Source organism: Suncus etruscus, chromosome 14, assembly GCF_024139225.1.
Source record: "Suncus etruscus isolate mSunEtr1 chromosome 14, mSunEtr1.pri.cur, whole genome shotgun sequence".
Lineage (NCBI taxonomy): Eukaryota > Metazoa > Chordata > Mammalia > Eulipotyphla > Soricidae > Suncus > Suncus etruscus.
Genome location: NC_064861.1, coordinates 50,793,737 through 50,819,449, shown reverse-complemented (window position 1 = coordinate 50,819,449; position 25,713 = coordinate 50,793,737). Strand labels below are relative to the sequence as shown.

The 25,713-nt window shown below is 46.9% G+C and overlaps 5 protein-coding genes and 1 pseudogene across 9 annotated transcripts in view; all 6 read right to left on the bottom strand.

Moving 5' to 3' along the window:
- The window catches only part of LOC126027122 (metallothionein-1L-like), a 26,312-nt gene extending 12,219 nt beyond the window's left edge, over window positions 1–14,093 (bottom strand). The window contains exon 1 of the mRNA XM_049786104.1: window positions 14,006–14,093. Within this exon, the coding sequence (XP_049642061.1) occupies window positions 14,006–14,033 (28 nt within the window). The 5' untranslated portion in view covers window positions 14,034–14,093. The remainder of the gene's footprint in view (window positions 1–14,005) is intronic.
- The window catches only part of LOC126027120 (metallothionein-1L), a 37,932-nt gene extending 12,219 nt beyond the window's left edge, over window positions 1–25,713 (bottom strand). Inside the window, exons 1-3 of one of the 2 annotated variants that reach the window (XR_007502204.1) lie at window positions 25,675–25,713; window positions 25,283–25,348; window positions 24,959–25,145 (exon numbers count right to left, since the gene is read on the bottom strand). Coding sequence is in view for 1 of the 2 variants with exons in the window: in XM_049786102.1 (XP_049642059.1) it covers window positions 25,054–25,145; window positions 25,283–25,348; window positions 25,675–25,702 (186 nt within the window). In the remaining variant the exon portion in view is untranslated. Of the gene's footprint in view, window positions 1–24,927; window positions 25,146–25,282; window positions 25,349–25,674 lie in introns of those variants that run through there. The other variant, XM_049786102.1, reaches the window with a different exon arrangement.
- On the bottom strand, window positions 619–1,378 carry LOC126027121 (metallothionein-1L-like; annotated as a pseudogene).
- On the bottom strand, window positions 619–10,323 carry LOC126027118 (metallothionein-1L-like). Of its 2 annotated transcripts, none has more exons than XM_049786101.1 (4): window positions 10,165–10,323; window positions 9,758–9,823; window positions 9,526–9,618; window positions 619–663 (listed from the first exon to the last, which is right to left on the bottom strand). In XM_049786101.1, the coding sequence occupies exons 1-3, from the start codon at window positions 10,190–10,192 to the stop codon at window positions 9,527–9,529; spliced, it is 186 nt and encodes a 61-aa protein (XP_049642058.1). In that variant the 5' UTR covers window positions 10,193–10,323; the 3' UTR covers window positions 619–663; window position 9,526. The 2 variants fall into 2 exon arrangements, 1 of the variants encoding a protein (XP_049642058.1); XR_007502203.1 differs by lacking the exon at window positions 619–663 and adding an exon at window positions 4,920–4,968 and having other exon boundaries at window positions 9,449–9,618; window positions 10,165–10,319.
- LOC126027117 (metallothionein-1L-like) lies at window positions 619–25,712 on the bottom strand. Of its 3 annotated transcripts, XM_049786099.1 has the most exons (4): window positions 21,413–21,608; window positions 21,027–21,092; window positions 20,820–20,912; window positions 619–663 (listed from the first exon to the last, which is right to left on the bottom strand). In XM_049786099.1, the coding sequence occupies exons 1-3, from the start codon at window positions 21,438–21,440 to the stop codon at window positions 20,821–20,823; spliced, it is 186 nt and encodes a 61-aa protein (XP_049642056.1). In that variant the 5' UTR covers window positions 21,441–21,608; the 3' UTR covers window positions 619–663; window position 20,820. The 3 variants fall into 3 exon arrangements, with proteins under 3 accessions (XP_049642056.1, XP_049642057.1, XP_049642055.1); XM_049786100.1 differs by lacking the exons at window positions 619–663; window positions 21,413–21,608 and adding an exon at window positions 25,675–25,712 and having other exon boundaries at window positions 20,694–20,912; XM_049786098.1 differs by lacking the exon at window positions 619–663 and having other exon boundaries at window positions 20,694–20,912; window positions 21,413–21,595.
- On the bottom strand, window positions 5,043–5,688 carry LOC126027126 (metallothionein-1L-like). The gene is made up of 3 exons (XM_049786106.1): window positions 5,661–5,688; window positions 5,267–5,335; window positions 5,043–5,134 (listed from the first exon to the last, which is right to left on the bottom strand). Exons 1-3 carry the CDS (start codon window positions 5,686–5,688, stop codon window positions 5,043–5,045), a joined length of 189 nt encoding a protein of 62 aa, XP_049642063.1.

Here is a 25,713-nt window from a genome sequence, read left to right as displayed (position 1 = left end):
AACCCCTAAGCATTACGGGGTATGTCCCCTCCCCCCCCCCAAAAAAAGAAAACGATGTGCTGAGCTGTATCCTACAAAGCATGTGCACTTTTGAACTACCTCTGAGGATCAATATCAGAAGCCAAAATGTTTCTCTAGGTCACATTTTCTCTTGTTATATGTCTATTACATTCAAACATGTTTATTATGTTCTGCCTGTGAATCATTTTCATCATCGAGAATCACACTTGGGAATTAAGAAAATCAGGTCATTTTGTATTTAGAGATGAGATATGCATGAAATTCAAAGCCCGGGACCCAGACTCCATCCTCAAAAACACCTGAGAAAATCAACAACCCCAACACCCACCCAGTTGCCCACGTCCTGGGTGACTTTCAAACTTTCAATACAACCTGAGTTCAGAGTTACTGTTTCCCTGGGCCTCTTTTGGAGATAGCATGTGTCCAGACTCCAGGGCAGCCCTTCCACAGTATTCCTCACCCACCTATAGGCACAAGATCCCTTATTTTCTTATCACACACAAGACCCAGAGCCACAATCCAGTCAATAAATTTATTGTCAATCACATAATTTATAGTACAAAAAGGGGGGGAGGCAAAGGAGAAGCTCACACACATGAATGTTCTATTTACATCAGGGGCCCATGCGCTCCCTCATCTCAGGTCAGGGACAGCAGCTGCACTTTTCTGATGCCCCTTTGCACACACAGCCCTGGACACACTTGGAACAGCCTGCAGGGCAACAGGAGCAGCAGCCTGGGAAGGAGAGGCACAGAGAAGACAACTCATGCTACCAATGAATGCCCTTTCCACTGTGACCTCCAAGGCACACCGTTTGGGCATCCCCAATTCCTGCACCCCACTTAGCTCCCACTCTTCTGGGGGAGCCAAACTCACTTTTCTTGCAGGAGCCACATTTGCAGTCTTTGCACTTGTAAGAGCTCTGGCAGCTTCAGGCGCCACCTGGAGAAGGAGCAGAAACAGGATGAGAACTGGCCTGCACTGGGCCCAGCCCTGATCCAGGAGGCAGCCCCTAAACCAGCAGGGCCTTAGCTCAGAATTTTGCTTAGAGCTCTGTGGGGATCCCTTGGCTATTCTTCAGGAGACTTTGGCACTGCATGTCAGTCTCACAGCCCTCAATCTAAGGGAAGGCACGGGGGTTGGGGGAAGAGAAGGGTCTGGAGCCTGGCAGAGAGGCATGGCTGCAGGGAAGAACCATCACCCAGCACCAGCTCAGTTTGGGTTCAGGCCAGACTGGTGGGATTGGGGAAAGGGCTATTAGGGATCCAGAGAGGGGATCATTTACCAGTGCAGCAGGAACATTTGAGATCCATGTGACAGTGGAGTGAGGTCCGCAGCAAATAGAAAAGAAGAGATGCACCTGCTCAGCAGTTGGGGATACCCAGAATCCTGACCTCCTTTATAGGCAGGTGCAGGTCCCTGCGCAAAGTCCACCCTTTTCCCTGCAGGCCTCGGACACTGAGATCTCAGCGAGGCTGGGTGCTTTGGGGAGTTCCGGGTGACCAGAAGCTCAGTGCCACCAGTTTCATCACCTTGGGAGTGAGGGGCCAAGCCAGTCAGGCACACAGTTTGGGGCCAAGTGCACAAGTCATTGGCTTGCACTTTCAAGGGAAGCGCAAAGTTCCGGGCAAAAAGCTCTAGTGGAGCTTTGTGCACTTGTCTGAGCAGCTCCAGGGGAGCAAGGAAAGAGCAGAGTGCAGGGGCAGGGCTAAACTCCGGAGGAGGTGCTAGGCACAGAAAGTGAGCCCAGTGCATCCAGTGGGACTGAGCACAGGAGGGGTCCGGGCACATTGCAGTGTCTGATTACACTAAGTGGGACCAGCTCATTGCTCGGCAGTTGTCCTACCAGGGATGGCTAACCTTTTTGAGCCCAGTGCCCAAACTGCCTCATAATGCCTGGTCCTCCCAAGGGCCAGTCCGGCCCTGTTGCCAAGTGAGCTGTAAAGCAGACACAGGCACACTTGCCTCCCGCGGTGCCACATATCTTTTAATTGCAGACATTCCTGCGTGCCAACTGCAAGGCCTTCTCATGTTACACCTGGCACGCATGCCATAGGTTCGCCATCGAGGTGCAAACAGTGCACCAGGGGATTGACATTATGGGCTTTGGGCACACAAAGCCTCTGGTTGCAGGAGTCTTGGGCAGTTGCTCCTTTGCTCTTCTTTCCATTCCCAGAGCCCCTGCACTAACTCTCAGCCACTATTTGTACAGCTGAAGGGGCAAGAAAGTGGGGATGAAGTTCCTGTGTGGGCAAAGAAGTCGCAGGATGCTTTACAAGAAGTGTAAAGGACAACCTCGCTCTCCCTGATTCTAAGACAAGTAGAACCCTTCTAAGCTGTTTCAAGCCAGAAGTCTTTGGGATCTTAAATATGTCTTCACCAAAGCCAGAGTCAACAAAATACCCCTCTTTCCACTTTTCTTACTCCTGTCCCCCAAAGAATTGCTTTATTTAGAAACTTCTGTTTATGTTCAATAAAACACTTGCTATCAGCAAGACTACAGGACTGCAGCAGCTTTTTGGTATCAAATCAATTTGCTTTTTAGGTTCTTTATAGAGTCAAACTGTAAAGGAAAAGTTTCCCCTGGATTTGGATGTAAAGGAAAAGTTTCCCCTGGATTTGCTAACTGCCCTGATCACCTACCCCCCTTCACAATTCTGGGAACTTAAGTTTCCCCTGAGTTTCCTGACCACCTTAAATCATTCCCCTCCCTTCACAATTGTGGGAACGTGTAGACCCAGTTATAGTTTAACTTTCTTTCTGTTCCTACATGGTTTTAACCTGATCATGTTAACCCTGTAAGCTTGCACCTGTACCTTGCAAAAATGTGATTGAGCAAATGCCAGATGTCATGTACTTCCTAAAGCCAATCAATCTACTGTACCTTTCTATTGTTTGAAATACTATATACAGCTTGTATGCTCATGGCTCAAGGCTGGCAGATTCTGGCTTATGCTGGATTCTAACAGCCCCTGCATGCTTGTAAGAAAAATAAACCCTCTGCTATTGCATGAGATTGTGGTCTTGGTGTCTTTGAACGGCGCATCATTCTCCTGGACTTAACAAAACTTAGGGTCATAGCCCTGAGAGTACCAGAATCTGGAAACTGGAGTCAGATTACTCTAAAAAAATATCTTCAATTACAGTTCTGATGTGGATATTCAGTTAGTGTGTGGAACCTAGGGAAGGATCCATCCAGTATGGAGGAGTTGGGCAGCATGACAACTGCCTCTCATGTCTGCTGACTCAGAAATATGCACAAGATGAAGCCTGAGACACTGTCAGTTATTTTTATCTGCTCTTGAAAAGCACTTTCTGAGAATGGGGTCAAGTGCTCTGGTTTCACTTTTTCCCAGCCACAAGGCTGTGGAAATCATGTCCAGTCACTGTGCTTTGCTGCCCACCATGACTCAGCAGTTTAAAGGTTTGGCTCTGCCTGGGCCAGACCCTGTGTGTCTGCCTCTGCTCCAAGGTGTATACAGTGAAGGTAGGGTGCTCAGTAAGCTCTGAGAACAAGTTTTCACACATTTTCTAAGAAGTCCAGTTTCTTGGGCCAGGAGAGATAGCACAGCGGCGTTTTCCTTGCAATCAGCCGATCCAGGACCTAAGGTGGTTGGTTTGAATCCCAGTGTCCCATATAGTCCCCCGTGCCAAGAGCTATTTCTGAGCAGACAGCCAGGAGTAACCCCTGAGCACTGCTGGGTGTGGCCCAAAAACAAACAAACAAAAAGAAGTTCAGTTCCTCTTTCTTTTTTTTTTTTTTTTTTTTTTTTTGGTTTTTGGGCCACACCCGGTAATGCTCAGGGGTTACTCCTGGCTATGTGCTCAGAAGTCGCTCCTGGCTTGGGGGACCATATGGGACACCGGGGGATCGAACCGCGGTCCGTCCAAGGCTAGCGCAGGCAAGGCAGGCACCTTACCTCTTGCGCCACCGCCCGGCCCCCAGTTCCTCTTTCTCTACCAATTTTCTTCCTTCTCTTTATCCCTTCCTTTCCCTCCCTCCATGTCTTTTAGCTCCCTCCCTCCCTCACAGCAGTCCTACCTTCCTTACTGATTGTCTGTATGCTGGACAATGTGTTGTGTGCTGTGGATGTATGTTTTGATTAGTCTTTATGTGTGTGTGTAATGTTGGTGCTTGAATCGAAGACCCAAGCTGACCAAACTCTTTAAGAATTTTTGTGTGTGGATGTGGGTGGACTTAAAGTTCAGCCAGAAAATACAAATTTCCCTCACTACCTGAGTTCAGTAACTACAAATTTTAATTATTAAAGAACATTGGTTTTCCATTGAAAACAAATTGTAAATAATATTTTTTTCTTTTTGGAAATCAACCTGCAATGCCCGTGGGTTAATTGGACTCAGTGTTCTAGGGTCTTTCCCTAGCATTGTTTCATGGGTCAAATGTTCTGTGATCAAACCTGAGTCTCTGGCATACGAAGCATATGTCAGTTATCTCCCGGGATCAAAATCAGAAGCCAAAAATTTTCCCTAGGTCATTTTTCCTTTTGTTATAATGATGTTTATTGAATTCTGACATGATTCCCCTATTATGCCTGTGAATGCATTTTCCTCATGCTTTAGTTTCATCAAACATCACACTTGAGACTTAATAAAATCAAGTCATTTTGAAAACTTTTGGAGCAATGCCTTGTGAAATTCAACACCGGGTTTAGACTCCAAAACCTCAAATAAGCGAGAATATCAAAAGCCCCAGGACCTAGTTGCTCACGGACAGCCTGAGGGACTTTCAAACTATCACCAACAACCTGACTTCAGAGTCACCATCTCCCTGGGCCTCTGTGTCCAGACATCAGGTATGCCCTTCCAGAGCATTCCTCACCCACATACAGGCTCAATTTCCCTTATATCTTAGTCACACAGGAGACACTGAGCCACAATCTAGTCAATACATTTATTTTCATTCACATCGTTCATAGTACATAAATGGTGGCGGCAAAGGAAAAGCTGACAGACAGAAATGTTCTATTTACATCAGGGCCCATGCAACCCCGCATCTCATCTCAGTTACAGCAGCTGCACTTTTCTGAAGCCCCTTTGCACACACAGCCCCGCCCACACTTGGCACAGCCTGCAGGGCAGCAGAAATAGCAGCCTGGGGAGGAGAGGCAGAGAGAACTTAGCACATGACACCAGTTGTTACAATACCGTGCATGCGCCTACCCACTGGGTAACCATGATCCCTGCACCCAGCTCAGAGCCCACTCTTCTGGAGGCCAAACTCCCTTTTCTTTGCAGGAGCCACATTTGTTGCCTTTGCACTTGCAAGAGCGCTGGCAGTTGCAGGCGCCACCTGGAGGAGGAGCAGAAACAGGCTGAGAGTCTCACTGAGAAGTTCACTTCTTTAAGCTCTGCACCTCAAAACCAGTGCTTTGAACCCGCAGGTCTTCAGATCAGAATCTGCAACAGAGCCCTGTACTACTTGGTCCTCAAGGGCGACACTGGCCCCTCACAGCCCTGAATCTGAGGAGGGCACCTCGTTAGAGGAAGCTCTGAGAGCCTGGCAGGGAGGCATGGCTGCAGGGAGTAACCTTCCTCACATTCAGCTCAGTCCTGTTCAAGCCATGCTTGTAGTAGGAATGGGGAAACATAACTTGGGGCCCAGAGGGGAGATAGTTTATCAGCGCAGCTGGAGCAGTTGGGGTCCATGTGGCAATGTGGTGAGGTCAGCAGAGACTGAAGGAATGAGGTGACCTCTCAGGAGTGGTGAGCCAGGGCACTCACTGGTCCCTTTTCTTGGGCCCAGAAAGTTTTTTCACAATGCCACGTTTTTTTTGGGGGGGGGGTCACACCCAGCAGCACTCAGGGGTTACTCCTGGCTCCATGCTCAGAAATCACTCCTGGCGTGCTCGGGGGACCATATGGGATCCCTGGATTCGAACCAATGACCTGCATGAAAGGCAAACGCCTTACCTCCATGCTATCTCTCCAGCCCCTAACAATGCCAGTTTTAACAAAGCACTCCATCTCCCTATTCTCACATTTGGCTCCTTGTCCCTAAATCGATTTACTTTACTTAGAAACCTCTGTTAATGTTCAGTGAAATCTTTTATTTTCTGACAACTGCTTATCTCTGCCCTTTCTTAAATTTTTTCCTGTTCAATGAATGTTGATTTACAGAAAAGTTAATGACAATCACAGGCTTAGATAGTTTCCACACACACCGCCAGTACTAGCTTCCCTCCACCATGTACCCATAACCTTTTTCATACACCTTCTGTGGTTTCGTCCAGTTTGTTGTTAAACTCTCCTATTCTCTTGCCTTCGGCCATTATATTTATAACCTTGCTTTTTCTTATATCCAGGATATGAGAGAAATTTTTGATTCTGGATTAGTGACAACTAAACAAATATAAATAGTTATATTCTGAAATTCCATAACTTTGTAAACCAGGGATAAGTTGACAGATTTTGTGCTGTCTGTCTGACACTGAATCCATGTGGACCAGCAGCTTCTGATATTCCCTATCATGGATACTGAAGGCAATCATGCGCCTGCTTCTGGGATCCTCGTTTTGTCTTCACTGTTTATAAGGGGTTGTGGACACAACCACGTGTTCAGGGCCCCACTCAGCTGTGTTCTTTGGGGTTTCTAATAAGGTATTTGTGGGACGTTGGGCTATGATCCAATCTGGCCTAAAGTTTGTAGAGTCTGTAGGCTGTTTAGCTATTGTGATATCTTAATCTTGTTTTAATGAATTTTAAGGAGCAATATCCCAGGAAACCAGACTTAAATGTCTGCACAGTTAATTTCAATCACATCATGGTCTCAGGTCATTTTGTCTATTGTCACATCCAGTGTCCTGTTTGGCCTTTCCTGAGCTGGGGTCAGTTATAGCCCACAGATAGAAATAACTGGGAAGATGCCTCAAATCATTCATCACCTCCCATGTCTGGGAACCTGGGCTAGAAAGAAGGGAGTAGCTTTTTGTTTGGACAAGTGAGGAACTTCCAGAGAGCCAGGCCCAAGTCCCAAGGAGCTGTCAGGAACAGGGAGCTCCTCAGAGAAGTGACCAGTTAGCGTCAGGCCCCAAAACAAAACAAAACAAAGAAAAATATAATTATGCTCCTCTTTTTTTTTTTTCTTCCCTACTTCACCCTTTCACTACTCCCTCCAATATCATTTCCTGCCCCCTTGTGCCCTCTATACAGTCCTATCTTTCTTCCTGGTCCTTGCAGTATCAGAATACTGGGTACTGTGCTGTGTATTGTAGCTATGCATTTTGAATAGTGTTACCATGTATGTTTTTAGGGAAAAATGCTGCCATAAACTGAAGGTCTGGACTGACCAATCTCCTAAGAATCTTTGTGTAAAGATGTGGGTAGGCTCAAAGTTCATCCAGTAAAGACAGACACCCCTCAAATTTAGTGAATATTTTATTTAAAAATCTTAATATTTTATTAAAACAAAAAATATAAACAATACTTTTATGGGGGTGGGGATTCACCAAGCAGTGCTTAGAGATGCCCCATCAGTGCACTGGGCTCATTTCACAGCCTTGCTCCATTGGTCATGGTTCTGCTATCAAACCAGTACCTCTGTCACTTAAGCCATGTGATCTTCAATAGTTTATAGTAGTGTCAGCAGCCCAGTAGTATTACAGGAAATCTGATGCATAGTGACATAATAATCTACAAGCTCTGTGAGCCTAAACTGTAGCACAGAAGGCTCAACTAGTATCAACTACAGCCCAGTTATTCCTTAGACCCTGACTTTAGTACCACTATACAGAGATATGCTTAGCATATCAAATTGATCCATGTGAATCTAAGTTGTTTTGTTTTATTTTGAGGGGGTTGAGTCACAACCAGCAGCACTCAGGGGTTATTCCTGGCTCTATGCTCAGAATTCACTCCTGTTCACTCTTGGCAGACTTGGGGGACGGTATGGGATGCTGGGATTCAAACCACCGACCTTCTGCATGCAAGGCAAACGTATTACCTCCATACTATCCCTCTGGCCCTCTAAGTTGTTTTTGTTTGTTTGTTTGGCTTTTGGTTTTTGCATTACACCTGTGAACCTCAGGGGTTTCTCCTGGCTATGCCCTCAGAAATTGCCCCTGGCTTTGGGGACCATATGGGATTTGGGGGATCCAATCACATTCCTTCCTAGGCTATCATGCACTAAGCAGATTCTTTCTGCCCTGTGCCAACTCTCCGGTCTCTGAATCTATGTTTTTATCACTACATTTGCCTTAGTTTTGTAACAAGCCATATAAAGTTGTACATGCAGGCTAGGGCGGTTAGCCAAAAATTGGAGAAAGTCACACTGCTGGTGGGATTTGTATTTGCACATTTAATACCATAAGTGATTGAATTATGAACAATGTGATAAATCATAGTGTTATTATGAAAATTATAAAAAAATAAGTATTAACAGAACCCCAGAGTGATGGCACAGTGTTAAGGCATTTGCCTTGCATGCTGCTGACTCAGGACAGACCATAGTTTGAACCCCCAGCATCTCATATGCTCTCCCAAGTCAAGAGAAATTTCTGAGTGCATAGCCAGGAGTAACTCCGGAGCATTACTGGGTGTGCCCCCCTCAAAAACAAAACAACAAAAACAAACAAAATGTCCTGAGCTCTATCCTACACAGCATGTGCACCTTTAAACTACCTCTGAGGATCAATATCAGAAGCCAAAATGTTTCCCTAGGTCACTTTTCCTCCTGATTATATCTATTAGACCAAACATGTTTATTATATTCTGCCTGTGAATCATTTTCATCATGATTAGTTTCATCGAGCATCATACTTGGGAATTAAGAAAATCAGGTCATTCTGTATATAGAGCTGAGATCCACATGGAATTTTAAGCCTGGGACCCAGACTCCATATTCAAAAACACCTGAGAAAATCAACAATCTCAACACCCACCCAGTTGCCCACGGACAGCCTGAGGGACTTTCAAACTTTCTTTTTTTTTCTTTTCTTTTCTTCTTCTTCTTCTTCTTCTTCTTCTTCTTCTTCTTCTTCTTCTTCTTATTATTATTATTATTATTATTATTATTATTTGGTTTTTGGGTCACACCCGGCAGTGCTCAGGGGTTACTCCTGGCTGTCTGCTCAGAAATAGCTCCTGGCAGGCACGGGGGACCATATGGGACACCGGGATTCGAACCAACCACCTTTGGTCCTGGATAGGCTGCTTGCAAGGCAAACACCGTTGTGCTATCTCTCCGGGCCCGGGACTTTCAAACTTTCAATACAACCTGAGTTCAGAGTTACTGTCTCCCTGGGCCTCTTTTGGAGACAGCATGTGTCCAGACCCCAGGGCAGTCCTTCCACAGTATTCCTCCCCCACCTACAGGCATAAGATCCCTTATTTCCTTGTCGCACACAAGACCCAGAGCCACACTCCAGTCAATAAATTTATTAGTCAATCACATAGTTCAGAGTACAAAAAGGGGGTGGGGGCAAAGGAGAAGCTCACACACATGAATGTTCTATTTACATCAGGGGCCCATGCACTCAATCAACTCAGATCAGGGACAGCAGCTGCACTTTTCTGATGCCCCTTTGCACACACAGCCCTGGGCACACTTGGAACAGCCTGTAGGGCAGCAGGAGCAGCAACCTAGGAAGGAGAGGCAAAGAGAAGTCAGCTCATGCTACCAATGAATGCCCTTTCCACTGTACCCGCAAGGCACACCCTTTGCGCATCCCCTATTTCTGCACCCCACTTAGCTCTCACTCTTCTGGGGAACTAAACTCACTTTTCTTGCAGGAGCCACATTTGCAGTCTTTGCACTTGCAAGAGGTCTGGCAGCTGCAGGCGCCACCTGGTGGAAGAGCAGACACAGGCTGAGAACTGGCCCTCTGAGAGCAGTGGCTCCAGCCCTGATCCAGGAGGCAGCCCCTGAACCAGCAAGGCCTGAGCTCAAAATTTTGCCTAGAGCTCTGTGGGGCTTTCGTGGCTATTCTGCAGGAGACTTTGTCACTGCACGTCAGTCACACAGCCCTCAATCTAAGGGAAGGCATGGGGAAGAGGAGGGTCTGGAGCCTGGCAGAGAGGCATGGCTGCAGGAGGAACCATCACCCAGCACCAGCTCAATATGGGTCCATGCCAGACTCGCGGGATTGGGGAAGGCGTTTCTCGGGATCCAGAGAGGGGATCGCTTACCAGCGCAGCAGGAACAGTTGGGGTCCATGTGGCAGTGGAGTGAGGTCCGCAGCAAACAGAAAAGAAGAGATGCACCTGCTCAGCAGTTGGGGATACCAGAATCCTGGCCTCTTTTATTGGCAGGGGCAGGTCCGTGCGCAAAGCCCCGCCCCTCTCCCTGCACGCGTCCCGCAGTCCCAGGACACTGAGATCTCAGCGAGGCGGGGTGCTTTGGGGCGTACCGGGTGACCAGGAGTTCAGTGCCACCAGTTTCGTCACCTTGGGAGTGAGGAACCGAGCGCAGAAAGCGGGGCGGGAGCACAATTTGGAGCCAGGCACACAGTTTGGGGCCAAGTGCACAAGTCATTGGCGCGCGCTTTCAAGGGGAGCGCAAAGTTCGGCAAGTGCTCTAGGTGGAGCTTTGTGCGCTTGTCTGAGCAGCTCAAGGGTAACAAGGGAAGAGCATAGCGCAAGGGGCAGGGCTAAGCGCAGGAGGAGGCGCTGGGCACAGAAAGGGAGCCCAGTGCACCCAGTGGGACTGAGCATAGGAGGGGTCCGGCACATTGGGGTGTCTGAGGCCACTAAGTGAGACCAGATCACTGCTCAACTGGTGTCCTATGCGGACACAGCGCACCAGGGGATTGACCTTATGGGCAGTTGAGCCCACAGCCCTTTGGGTGCAGGAGCCTTGGCCAGTTGCTTCTTTGCTCCCCTTTCCATTTTCCAGAATCCCTGCACTAACTCTCAGCCACTGTTTGTGCAGCTTAAGGGGTTTGGAAAGTGGTCATGAATTTCCTGTGTGGGCCAAGAAGTCGCAGCATGGTTTACAGGGACTGTGTCAGGACAACCTCCCTCTTCCTGATTCTCAGTCAACGAGAAACACCTGAGCAGTTCCAAAACTTAGGAGCAAGACTTTGGGGTCTAAAATATGTCTTCACCAAAGCCAGAGTTAACAAAGTTCCTCTCTTTCCACTTTACTCACGCCGGCTCCCAACAGGATTTTCTTTCCTTAAAAACCTCTGCTAATGTTGAATAAAACCCGTGATACCAGCAGGACTGTTGCAGCTTTTTGGTATCAAATCCATTTGCTTTTTAGGTTCTTTTGTAAAGGAAAAGTTTCCCCTGAGTTTCCTGACTGCCCTGATCACCTACCTGCCTTCTCTTTTCTGGGAACTTGTAGACCCAGTTACAGTTTAACTTTCTTTCTGTTCCTACATGGTTTTCACCTGTGTTAACCCTGTAAGCTTGCACCTGCACCTTGCAAAAATGTGACTGAGCAAATGCCAGATGTCATGTACTTCCTAAAGTAAATCAATCTACTGTACCTTTCTATTGTTTGAAATGCTATATACAGCTTGTAAGCTCATGGCTCGGGGCTGGCAGTTTCTGGCTTATGCTGGATTCTAGCGCAGCCCCTGCATATGCTTGTAAGAAAATAAACCCCCTGCTTTTGCATGAGACTGTGGTCTTGGTGTCTTTGAATGGCACATCTTTCTCCTGGACTTCACACTTTCTAGAGTCAAACTTAGGGTCATAGACATGAGAGTACCAGAATCTGGAAACTGGAGTCAGATTGCTCTAAAAAACAACTTCAATTACGGTTTTGATGTGAATATTCAGTTAGTGTGTGGAACCAAGGGGAGGGTCCATCCAGTATGGAGAAGTTGGGCAGCATGACAACTGCCCCCTCATGTCTGTTGACTCAGAAATATGCACAAGTGAAGCCATGACACACTGTCAGTTATTTTCATCTGTTCTTGAAAAGACACTTTCTGAGAATGGGGTCAAGTGGTCATGGGCTGGTTTCGCTTTGCCCAGCCATTAGGCTGTGGAAATCATGTCCGGTCACTGTGCTTTGCTGCCAACCGTGTCTCAACAGTTTGGAGGTTTGGCTCTACCTAGGCCAGACTGTGTGTCTGCCTCTGCTCATAGGTGTGTACAGTGAAGGTAGTGTAAGTCCAGTTCCTCTCTTCTAATTTTCCTCCTCTTTATCCCTTCTTCTTTTTCCCTTCACTGTCTTTTTTTTTTTTTTTTTTTTTTTGATTTTTGGTTTTTGGGTCACACCCGGTGGTACTCAGGGGTTACTTCTGGCTGTCTGCTCAGAAATAGCTCCTGGCAGGCATGGGGGACCACATGGAACACTGGGATTCTAACCAACCACCTTTGGTCCTGGATCAGCTGCTTGCAAGGCAAACACCGCTGTGCTATCTCTCCGGGCCCTCCACTGTCTTTTGGCTCACTCCCTCTTTCCAGTCCTACCTTTCTTCCTGATTGTTAGTATGCTGGGCAGTGTGTGGTTTACTGTGGATGTATGTTTTAGTTTATAGGGTTTTTATGTGTTTGGGGTGGTGTTGCCTGAATCAAAGGCCCAAGCTCACCAAACTCCTAAGAATCTTTGTGTGTGAATGTGGGTGGACTTAAAGTTCAGCTAGAAAATACAGATACTCCTCACTATCTGAATTCAGTGACTACAGATTTTAATTATTAAAGAAATTGGTTTTCCCCTGAAAATAAATTGTAAATAATATTTTGTTCGTTTGGAAACCTATCTGCAATGCCCATGGATTAATTGGACTCAGTGTTCTCAGGTCTTTCCCTAGCATTGTTTCATGGGTCAAATGTTCTGTGATCAAACCTGAGTCTCTGGCATACGATGCATATGTCAAGCCCATTGAATTATCTCCTGGGATCAAAATCAGAAGCCCAAAATTTTCCCTCGGTCATTTTTCCTTTTGTTCTGATGATGTTTATTGAATTCAGACATGATTTTCCTATTATGCCTGTGAATGGATTTTCCTCATGCTTTAGTTTCATCAAACATCACACTTGAGAATAAAATCAAGTCATTTTGCAAACTTTTAGAGACAAAGCCTTGTGAAATTCAACACCGGGTTTAGACTCCAAAACCTCAAATAAGCGAGAATATCAACAGCCCCAGGATCTAGTTGCTCACGGACAGCCTGAGGGACTCTCAAACTATTACCAACAACCTGACTTCAGAGTCACCGTCTCCCTGGGCCTCTGTGTCCAGACATCGGGTATGCCCTTCCAGAGCATTCCTCACCCACATACAGGCTCAATCTCCCTTATATCTTAGTCACACAGGAGACACTGAGCCACAATCCAGTCAATAAATTTATTTTCATTCACATCGTTCATAGTTCATAAATGGTGGCAGCAAAGGAGAAGCTGATAGACAGAAATGTTTTATTTACATCAGGGGCCCATGCAGCTCCTCATCTCAGATCAGGCACAGCAGCTTTATTTTTCTGAAGCCCTTTTGCACACACAGCCCTGCCCACACTTGGCACAGCCTGCAGGGCAGCAGGAGCAGCAACCTGGGGAGGAGAGGCAGAGAGAACTTAGCACATGACACCAGTAGCCACAATACCATGCATGCACCTACCCACTGGGTAACCATGATCCCTGCACCCAGCTCAGAGCCCACTCTTCTGGAGGCCAAACTCCCTTTTCTTGCAGGAGCCACATTTGTTGCCTTTGACTTGCAAGAGCGCTGGCAGTTGCAGGCGCCACCTGGAGGAGGAGCAGAAACAGGCTGAGAATCTCACTGAGAAGTTCACTTCTTTAAGCTCTGCACCTCAAAACCAGTGCTTTGAACCTGCAGGTCTTCAGATCAGAATCTGCAACAGAGTCCTGTACTACTTGGTCCTCAAGGGCGACATTGGCCCCTCACAGCCCTGAATCTGAGGAGGGCACCTCGTTAGAGGAAGCTCTGAGAGCCTGGTAGGGAGGCATGGGTGCAGGGAGTAACCTTCCTCACATTCAGCTCAGTCCTGTTCAAGCCATGCTTGCAGTAGGAATGGGGAAACATAACTTGGGCCCCAGATGGGAGATAGTTTACCAGCGCAGCTGGAGCAGTTGGGGTCCATGTGGCAATGGGGTGAGGTCAGCAGAGACTGAAGGAATGAGGTGACCTCTCAGGAGTGGTGAGCCAGGGCACTCACTGGTCCCTTTTCTTGGCAAGAGGGAAGTCTCTAGGTAATGCACTGCCACTTGCCAGGCAAGCTTCCCGCTAACCCACATGCTGATTTCCCAAGGACTCTCGGACACTGGGTGGAGACATGTGCTGAGCTGTGGTGCATGCTGTGACCAGTAGCCCAGTGTCACCTGCTGAGTCACTTCAGGAGTGAGGGGCTGAGCTCACAGAGCCGGTTGAGCACACAAGTTGATCCAAGTGCAGCTGGCCAGGCTGAGTGCTTAAGGAGGGCCAAGTGCACTGGGCGGAGCCCAGCGAATGAGGGCTGGGCTGAGCTCAGAGGGTGAAGCCAAGGTCTGGGTGGGGTTGAGAGCAAAAGAAGGGACAGAATGCTTTGGCCAACTGAGTACACCCAGCGGGATCAGGGACACAGGGAGGGTCTGAGGATCTCTAGCTGGACCCACTTTACAAACACCCTCTAGTGCACTGGGCGGTGCTTGTCGCAAAGGCATGGCCAGTCTCATAGCACAGGGCAGAATTGACCTTGCAACCTGTTGTGCACTGGCTCCTTTTGGGTCAGGCTGCCCAGGAGCCTTTGGCAGCTGCTACTTTGCTCCAACTTACCCTCCCCAACAGTTCAAAGGCAGGAAAGCCATGATGGGTTTTCTGTGTGGCACCATGCCTTATAGGAGCCCTGTGCCAGGACAACCTCTTTCTGATCATGACTCAATAAAACCCACTTGAGCAGTTCCCACACACAGGAGTGTTTTCCTGGAAGTTTTTATGGACCCAGGATGTTTTTTTCACAATGCCAGGGTTAATAAAGCACACCATCTCCATGTTTTCACATTTGGCCCCTTGACCCTAAATCGATTAATTTTACTTAGAAACCTCTGTTGATATTCAGTGAAATCTTTCATTTTCTGATAACTGCTTACTTCTGTCCTTTCTTAAATTGTTTCCTGTTGAATGAACATGATTTACAGAAAAGTTAATGACAGTCACAAGCACAGAGAGTTTCTACTCCACCCCTACCCCTGAGTGCTAGCTTCATTCCACCAGGTCCCCAGAACCTTTTCCATCCACTTCCCAGGTTGTCTCAGGTTTGTAGATAAACTTGCCTGTTCTATTTCCTTTAGCCATTAATGAAACTTGTTTTTTTTCTTATATCCAGCATATGAAAGAAATCTTTGATTGTGGGGTAGTGACAACTACATAAATATAAATAACTATGTCCTGAAATTTCATAACTTTCTAAACCTATGATAAGTTGACAGATTTTGTTTTGGTTTGGGCTCCAATTCCAGTAATTCTGAGCACTTCCTGGCTCTGCACTCAGGATTCTCCCGTTCAGTGCTTGGGGACCAGATGGAATATGGAAATTGAAGCTAGATTGGCCAATTGCACAGCACATGCTCTACCTCTGCTTAATGTCTCTAGTTCTACATTGACAATTTTTAAGATACATATGTTTTTGAGAAAATTTTAGAATAATATTATGAACAATCCTATGCTAAAATATGTAATTTTATATGACATAAATACAACAAATATGTAACTTAGCAAGGGTGGATACTGCAGAATTTTTAAAAATTAAAGGAGAGAAAATGTGTATATCACAGAATAAATGTTTGTTTAAGGCCAAAGAGAAAGTACAGTACATAGCACTTGTCTTGCATGGGGTCTACCTGAGTCTAATTCCTTGCACCTCATTTAGTTACAGGGGCATGGGAATTCCTCTCCCCTCTGAGGGTTGTGCATTCCACAACCACTTCACAGTTGCTACTAAGGCATTGGTGGATATGATTCAATCTGGCTGCAAGTTAGCAAACATAGTCTGTAGGGTCTTTAGCTATCACAATAACTTACTCTTGGTTCAATGAAATTTAAGGAGAAATATCTCAAGAAGCCAGCCTGAAATAGCCTGTATAGTGGATGTCAATCACATCATGGTCTCAAGTCATTGTGTCCCATGTCACATTCAGTGTCCTACTTGTCCTCTCCTTACCTGGAGACAATCATAGCCCACAGAATGAAATAAATGTGTTGATGCCTCAAATCATTCATCACCTCCTAAATCTGGGAACCTGGACTAAAGGAAGGGACCAGCTTTTTGTCTGAACAAGGGAGAAACTTCCAAAGAGTCAGGCCCAAGCGGCAAGGAGCTCTCAGGAAAAGGGATTTCTTCAGAGAAGTGACCAGTCAACTTCAGGTCCAAAAATGAAACAAACAAAAACATAATTTTCCCCTCTATCTTCCTTTTTTCTTCCCTCCCTTAATCTCTTTGCTTCCTCCCTCCAAAGTCTTTTCCTGCTCCCGCCTGCCATTTCTGCAATCCTACCTTCCTTCCTGGTTCTTGGTGTGTCAGAATGATGGGAAGTGTGTTTTGTACTGTGAATATACATTTTGAATAGTGTTAGCATATATGTTTTCGGGGAGAAATGCTGTCATGAACTTAAGGCCTAGCCTGACCATCTCCTAAGAATCTGTGTGAATATGTGAGTGGGCTCAAAGTTCACCCAATAAACACTCCTCACTATCTAGATAATCAAGATCTGAATTTAGTGACTACAATTTTATTTAAAATCTTAATTTTATTTATTTATTTATTTATTTTGGTTTTTGGGCCACACCCAGCGTTGCTCAGGGGTTACTCCTGGCTGTCAGCTCAGAAATAGCTTCTGGCAGGCACAGGGGACCATATGGGACCCCGGGATTCGAACCAATCACCTTTGGTCCTAGATTGGCTGCTTGCAAGGCAAACGCCACTGTGCTATCTCTCTGGGCCCTAAAATCTTAATTTTTTTATTTAAAAAATTAAAAATACTTTAATGGGGCCAGAGAGATAGCATGGAGATAGGGTGTTTGCCTTGCATGCAGAAGGACAGTGGTTCAAATCCCAGCATCCCATATGGTCCCCCGATCCTGCCAGGAGTGATTTCTGAGTGTAGAGCCAAGAGTAACCCCTGAGGGCTGCTGGGTGTGACCCCAAAAGAAAACAAAACAAAAATACTTTGTGGGGGGATGAGGATTCACCAACCAGTTCTTAGGGAATGCCCTATCAGTGGTTTGGATTCATTTCCCAGCATTTCTCCATTGGAAATGGGGTGCTATCAAACCCAAACCTCTGCCACATAAACCATGTGATCCCTCAAAAGTTTATAGTAGTATCAGCCAAGTAGTATGACAGGAAATCTGATGGAAAAGTGAAATATTAATCTACAAGCTCAGTGAGCCTAAAGTGAGTACAGAATGCACAACTGTATCAACTACAGCCCAGTTATTACTCAGACACTGACTTTAGTGCCATAAAGAGATATACCTATCATTTCAAATTGATCTTTGTGAATCTAAGTTTTTATCATTTCATTTTTCTTAGTGTTGTTACAAACCATATAAATTAATTTTTTTTATACCTGCAAAGGGACAGACTAGGATGGTTGGTCGAAAATTGGGGACACCTGTAAAGGGAAAGTCACACTGGTGGTGGGATTGGTGTTTGAACATTTAATACTTTAAGTGATTGCATTCTGAACAATGCATTAAATCCTGTTTTATAATAAAAATTAGAAAAAATATCACAAACAAAATACACTGAGTTCTGTCCTACAAAGCATGTACACATTTGAACTACATCTGAGGATCAATATCAGAAGCCAAAATGTTTCCCTAGACATTTTTCCTCTTGATCATGTCTTTTAAATACAAACATGATTATTATGTTATGCCTGTGAGTCATATCCATCATGTTTTAGTTTCATTGAGCACCACACTTGCAAATTAAGAAAATCAGGTCGTGGCTGCAGAGATATCATGGAGGAAAGGCATTTGCCTTTCATGCAGAAGGTCATTGGTTCTAATCCCGGTGTCCCATATGGTCCCTCGAGCCTGCCAGGAGCAATTTCTAAACGTAGAGCCAGGAGTAACCCCTGAGCACTGCCGGGTGTGACCCAAAAACAAAAACAAAAACAAAAAATTCAAGTGGAAGCCTGATTGGAACTATAAAATAAATAAAAGTTAAAAAAAAAAAAAAAGGAAAGAAAATCTGCATTTAGAGACCAGGAGTGCATAGAATTCAAAACCTGGGACTCAGACTACATCACCCCAAACAACTGAGAAGATCAACAGCCCCAGACACAGTTGCCCATGGACAGCATGAGGGACTTTCAGACTTTCATTTATCAACCTGACTTCAGAGTCACTGTCTCCATGTGCCTCTTACTGGAGATAGCATGTGTTCAGATCCCAAGTCTGTCCTCCCAGAGCATTCCATACCACCTACAGGCAAAATCTCCCTTATTTCCAAGTTATACACAAGACCCATAGCCACAATCCAGTCAATGAATTTGTTGTAATTCACATTGTTCATAGTACAAAAAAAGTGGGGAGAAAGAATATCACACAGATGGATTTTCTATTTACATCAGTGGCCCATGCAGCCCCTCATCTCAGACACAGCAGGTGCACTTTTCTGGCGCTGCTTTGAACACAGAGCACTGGGTACATGTGGCACAGCCTGCAGGACAGCAGGAGCAGCAGCCTGGGGAGAAGAGGGCAGAAAGAAGCACATGACATTGATTTCCCAGAGCCATGTAGGCATGAGCTCACCCACTGGGTAACCCCATCCCTGCACCCAGTTCAGCACCCATTATTCTGGGGAGCCAAACTCACTTTTCTTGCAGGAGCTACATTTGCAGTCTTTGCACTTGCAAGAGCTCTGGCAGCTGCAAGCAGTACCTGGAAGAAGAGCAGAAACAGGCTGAGAACCCACCAGTGAAGTTCACTTGCCCCAGCTCTGAACCTGAAGTCAGTGCCTTGAATCTGCAGTTCTTTAGTTCAGTATCTCACACACGAGTCTTCACACACTGCGACTTTGGCCCCTCACAGCCTGAATCTAAGGAAGGCATCGGATAAGAGGAGGCTCTGAGAGCCTGGCAAGGAGGCACAGATGCAGGTTGAACCTACTCTACCTCAGTCTGGGTCCAAGCCTTGCTTTCAGTGGGATGGGAGAAGGATAACTCTAGGCCCAGAGAGGGAGTCACTTTCCATAGCAGCTGGAGCACTTGGGGTTCATGTGGCAATGGAGTGAGGTCAGCAGAGACTGAAAAAGTGAGGTGCACCTGCTCAAGCGCTGTGAATCCTGGCGATGTTCCTCTTTGTAGATAGGAGGACGGTCCCTGTGCAATGCCCAACTCCTTGCTGTGCGCACTTCATGTTACCCAAGATTCTGAAGTCCCAAGGAGTCTGGGGCACTGGGTGGGGACGGGTGCAGAGCTTGGTGCGTGCAGGTAAACAGTAGCCCATTGTCACTTGCTGAGTCACCTCAGGATTGAGAGGCTGAGCACACAAAGCCGGTTGGGAGCACAAGTTGGATCCAAGTGCTGCTGGCTAGGCTGAGTGCAAAGGCGGGCCAGAGCGCACAGGGCGGAGCCGAGCGCACAGGGCGGAGCCGAGCGCACAGGGCGGAGCCGAGTGCACAAGGCTGGACTGAGCTCACAGCTTGAAGCCAAGGTCTGAGAGGGGTTGAGAGCAAAAGAAGGGACAGAATGTTCTAGCCAACGGAGTACACTCAGCGGCATCAGGGACACAGTGAGGGTCTGAGCACACCTAGCTGGAACTACTTACAAACACCCTCTAGTGCACTGAGCGGTGCTTGTCGCAAAGGCAGGGCCAACACAGAGCACAGAGCAGAATTGACTTTGCTTCCTGTTATGCACTGGATCCTTTTGGGTCAGGTTGCCCAGGAGCCTTTGGCAGCTGTTCCTTTACTCCAAGTTACCCTCCCCACATGCTCAAAGGCAAAAAATTCACGATGGGTTTCCTGTATAGGCCAGTATGTGACATCATGTTGTATGGGAGGTCTGTTCCAGGACAATCTCCCTCTGATTTTGACTCCTTAGAACCCAATTGAACATTTCCCACACTGAGGAGCATAACAACAGGGGCCAGAGTGATGGCACAGCGTTAGGGTATTTGCTTGCTCGCTGCTTACCAGGAACGAACCATGGTCCGATTCCCCGGTGTCTCATATGGTGGTCCCTCAAGCCAGGAGGGATTTCTGAGTGCAGAGCCAGGAGTAATCCCTGAGCATCACCGGATGTGACCCAAAATAAAAAAAAAATGTCCTGAACTCTATGCTACAAAGCTTGTGAACCTATAAACTATCTGTGAGGATCAAATATATTTCCCTAGATCACATTTTCTCTTGATTGTGTCTATTAAATCCAAACATGTTTATTATGTTCTGCCTGTGAATCATTTCCATTATGTTTTAGTTTCATCGAGCATCATCCTTGGGAATTAAGAAAATCAGGTCATTCTGCATTTAGAGATGAGATCTGCATGGAATTCAAAGCCCTGGACCCAGACCTCATCTTCAAAAACACCTGAGAAAATCAACAACCCTAGGACCCACTCACTCAGTTGCCCATGGACAGCCTGAGGGACTTTCAAACGTTCAATACAACCTGAGATCAGAGTTACTGTCTTACTGGGCCTCTTTTGGGGACAGTATGTGTCCAGACCCCAGGGCAGCCATTCCACAGTATTCCTCACCCACCTACAGGCACAAGTTCCTTTATTTTCTTGTCGCACACAAGACCCAGAGCCACAATCCAGTCAATGAATTTATTTTCAATCACATAGTTCATAGTACAAAAAGGGGGTGGGTAGCAAAGGAGAAGCTCACACACGTGAATGTTCTATTTACATCAGGGGCCCATGCGCTCCCTCATCTCAGGTCAGGGACAGCAGCTGCACTTTTCTGATGCCCCTTTGCACACACAGCCCTGGGCACACTTGGAACAGCCTGAAGGGCAGCAGGAGCAGCAGCCTGGGAAGGAGAAGCAAGGAAAAGTCAGCTCATGCTACCAATGAATCCCCTTCCTACGGTGACCGCACAGTCACACCCCACTTAGCATCCACTCTTCTGGGAAGCCAAACTCACTTTTCTTGCAGGAGCCACATTTGCAGTCTTTGCACTTGCAAGAGCTCTGGCAGCTGCAGGCGCCACCTGGAGGGGGAGCAGAGACAGGCTGAGAACTGGCCCGCTGAGACCTCTGGCCCCAACCCTGATCCAGGAACCAGCTTAGCTCCTAATTTTGCCTACAGCTCTGTGGGGCTCCCGTGGCTCTTCTCCAGACTTTGGCACTCCAAGTCAGTCTCACAGCCCTCCATCTAAGGGAAGGCATGGGGAAGAGGAGGGTCTGGAGCCTGGCAGAGAGGCATGGCTGCAGGAGGAACCATCACCCAACACCAGCTCAATATGGGTCCATGCCAGACTCGCGGGATTGGGGAAGGCGTTTCTCGGGATCCAGAGAGGGGATCGCTTACCAACGCAGCAGGAACAGTTGGGATTCATGTGGCAGTGGAGTGAGGTCTGCAGCAAATAGAAAAGAAGAGATGCACCTGCTCAGCAGTTGGGGATACCAGAATCCTGGCCTCTTTTATTGGCAGGGGCAGGTCCGTGCGCAAAGCCCCGCCCCTCTCCCTGCACGCCTCCCGCTGCCCTAGACTCTGAAGTCTCAGCGAGGCTGGTTGCGTGCCGAGTGACCATGAGTAAAGAGCCCCTAGATACGTCACCTTGGGAGTGATGGGCCGAGCGCAGAAAGCGGGGCGGGAGCACAAGTTGGAGCCGGACACACAATTCAGGGCCGAGTGCACAAGTCATTGGAGCTCATCTCTAAGGGGAGGGCAAATTTCCTGGCTAAGAGCTCTAGGTGGCAAGCCTGTCTAAAGAACAGGTGGGATTGTGGTGGGGAGGAGGGAGATTTGGGACATTGGTGATGGGAATGTTGCACTGGTGAAGGGGCGTGTTCTTTACATGACTGAAACCCAACTACAATCATATTTGTAATCAAGGTGTTTAAATAAAGATATTAATTTAAAATAAAAGGAGGAAAAAGAGCTCTAGGTGGCGCTTTGTGCACTTGTCTGAGCAGCTCAAGGAAAGAGCTGAGCGCACGGGGCGGGGCTAAGCGCAAGAGAAGAAAGGGAGCCCAGTGCACCCTATGTGACAGAGCACCGAGGGGTCTGGGCACATTGGGGTGTCTGAGGCCACTAAGTGGGACCAGCTCACTGCTCGACAGGTGTCCTAGGCGCGCCTAATCTAAGGAGGTTGGGCCCAGCGCACAGCGGGTATTGACCTTAGGGGCAGTTGAGCACACAGTCCTCTGGGTGTAAGAGCCTTGGGCAGCTGCTCCTTTGCTTCTCTTTACATCTCCCCAGAGTCCCTGCACTAACTCTCAGCCACTGTTTGTGCAGCTCAGAGGACAGGAAAGCGGTGATGAATTTCCTGCGTGTGCCAGATTTCGCAGCATGCTTTACAGGAATCTGTGTCAGGACAACCTCAATTCCCCAAATTCTGGATCAATGACAACCCACCTGAGTAGCTTCAAATCTTAAGAGTAGAAAGTCTTTGAGGTCTAAATTTAAAAAAAAAAAAAGTGAAAAAAATGTCCTCACCAAAACCAAATTTGTGTGTGTGTGTGTGTGTGTGTGTGTGTGTGTGTGTGTGTGTGTGTGTGTGTGTGTGGTTTTTGGGTCACACCCGGCAGTGCTCAGGGGTTATTACTGGCTCCAGGCTCAGAAATTGCTCCCGGCAGGCACGGGGGACCATATGGGGCGCCGGGATTCGAACTGATGACTTCCTGCATAAAAGGCAAACGCCTTACCTCCATGTTATCTCTTCGGCCCCACCAAAACCAAATTTAACAAGGCACCTCTTTTTCCATTTTTCTCATGCCTGGTCCCCATAAGAATTTGCTTTACTTAGAAACCTCCGTTAACCTTCAATAAAACCCTTACTGCCAGCAGGACTGCAGGAATGCAGCAGCTTTTTGGTACCAAATCCATTTGCTTTTTAGGTTCTTTATAGAATTAACTTGGGTCATAGTCCAGAGAATACCAGAACCTGGAAGCTGGAGTCAGATTGCTCTAAAAATAACTTCAATTATGGTTCTGATGTCGATATTCAGTTAGTGTGTGGAACTGAGGGGGAGGTTCCATCCACTATGGAGGAGTTAGACAGCATGAAAACTGCCCACTAATGTCTGCTTACTCAGAAATATGCACACGGTGAAGCCATGAGACACTGTCAGTTATTTTCATTTGCTCTTGAACAGATACTTACTGAGAATGGGTTAAGTGGTCCTGGGCTGGTTTGACTTTGCACAGCCATTAGGCTATGGAGATTATGTCCAGTCACTGTTGCCCACCATGATTCAGCAGTTTGGGAGTATGGTTCTGCCTGGGCCAGTGTCTGCCTCTGCTCACATGTGTAGAGTGAAGGTGGGTGATGGGCTCTGGTGTGGGGTCCCCCGACAAGGCTGATGCAAGGGTGGGTAAGGAAGGGTCTCTTCCTACCTGTGGCCTCTGAGGCTGGACTTGGAAAAAGGAGGGAAGACTGAGAGCCACAGACCACTTTCAGAGAAGTATTGTCAGAGCAATAGACTTTATTTATTGAAGGTAGGGACAAGACTTTTAAGGGTAAACTTTAGGTGGGAAGCAGAATGTGGGTAATACAACTTAGGCATTGCAGCAACAAGATGGTATGTGAAGACAACAGTCACAAGGTACATGGCATTATTGATTCAGATGGTATGCAAAGATAGCGGTTATAATGCACATGACATCATTAAATCAGGAAATATGTAAAGGTAGCGGTGGCAATGCTTATGGTACTATTAGCCTACACAGGTTATCCTGGATGACTTTCTCCTTAGATCATCCTACATTCATAACAGCAGGGAACATAGTTTCTGAATCGACTTTTTTTTTTATATTAAAGGCAACTTTGCAGAAATCTTATGTCCAGCTTCTCTGCCTACCCATGGGGTGCTTGATAAGCTTTGAGAACAAGTTTTCACATGTTTTCTCAGAAGTAAGCCTAGCTCCTCTCTCTTCTTTTTTCCCTCCCTCTCTTCATCTTTTCCTCTCCTTCCCTCCACTGTTTTTTTCTGTTTTCTCTCTCCTTTCCTTTAGTCCTACCTTTCTTCTTGATTGTCAGTCTGCTGGGCAATGTGTTGTGTGCTATGGACGTATATTTTGGACAGCATTTGTATGTGTGTGTGTGTGGGGGGGTAGAAACGTCATCATGAATTGAAGGCCCAAGCTGACCAAACTCTTAAGAATCTTTGTGTATGGATGTAGGTGGACTTAAAGTACAGCCAGAAAATACAGACACCCCTCACTATCTAAATTCAATGACCACAAATTTTAATTATTAAAACCTTTTTTACTCTGAAAATAAATTGGAAATAATATTTTGTTCATACCCGGCAATGCCTAGAATGACTCATTCTCCCGCATTGCTCCATGGATCAAGTGTTCAATGATCAAACTTGAGTCTCTGGCATACAAAACATATGGCATGCCCACTAAACTATCTCCCAGGATCAACATCAGTAACCAAAATGTTTCCTTAGGTCATTTTATCTCTTGGTGTGATTATATCTATTGAATCCAAACATGAGTATCATATTTTGCCTGTGAATACATTTCCATTATGTGTTAGTTTTATCAAACACCACACTTGGGAATTAAGAAAATCAGGTCATTCTGCAAACTTTTAGGGACAAAGCCTGTGTGAAATACAACACCAAATCCAGACTCCATTTCCACAATCAAGTGAGAAGATCAACATCCCCAGGAACCAGTTGCCCATGGACAACCTAAGAGATTTTCAAACTGTCATTTAACAACCTGAGTTCAGAGATACTATCTCCCTGGGTCTCTTGCTGGGGACAGCATGTGTCCAAAACCCAGGTCTGCCCTTCCAGAGAATTCCTCACCCATTAAAGGCACAAGCTCCCTTATTTCCTTATGATACACAATACCCAGAGCCACAATCGAGTCAATAAATTTATTGTCATTCACATCGTTCATAGTACAAAAAGGGAGGGGCGGCAAACGAGAAGCTGACACACATGAATGTTCTATTTACATCAGGGGCCCATACAGCCCCTCATCTCATCTCAGGCACAGCAGCTGCACTTTTCTGACGCCCCTTTGCACACACAGCCCTGGGCACACTTGGCACAGCCTGCAGGGCAGCAGGAGCAGCAACCTGGGGAGGAGAGGCAGAGAGAACTCAGCACATGACACCAATTGTCCCAGAGCCATATAGGCACGAGCCCATCCACTGGGTAACCTCCATCCCTGCACCCAGCTCAGCGCCCACTCTTCTAGGGAGCCCAAACTCACTTTTCTTGCAGGAGCCACATTTGCAGTCTTTGCACGTGCAAGAGCTCTGGCAGCTGCAGGCGCCACCTGAAAGAGAAGCAGAAACAGGCTGAGAACTGACTGGTTGAGTGCAGAGGCCTCAGCCCAGACACTTAAGGCTGCGTGGAAACCCGCAGGTACTTTGCTCAGAAACCCGCACTGAGCTCTGTGGGGGCATCTCGGGGTCCTCATTTACAGTCAAACTTGGTACCACGCAGTTCTCAATCTAAGGGAGGGCACGGGGAAGAGGAGGCTCAGGGAGACCCTGGCAGGGAGGAGAAACTGCAAGAAGGAGCTAGCTCAGTTTGGGTCCAACCCAGGCTTGCAACGGTATTATAGAAGGGTAACTCGGGGCCCAGAGAGGGGTCATTTACCAGTGCCGCAGGAGCAGTTGGGGTCCATGTGGCAGTCGG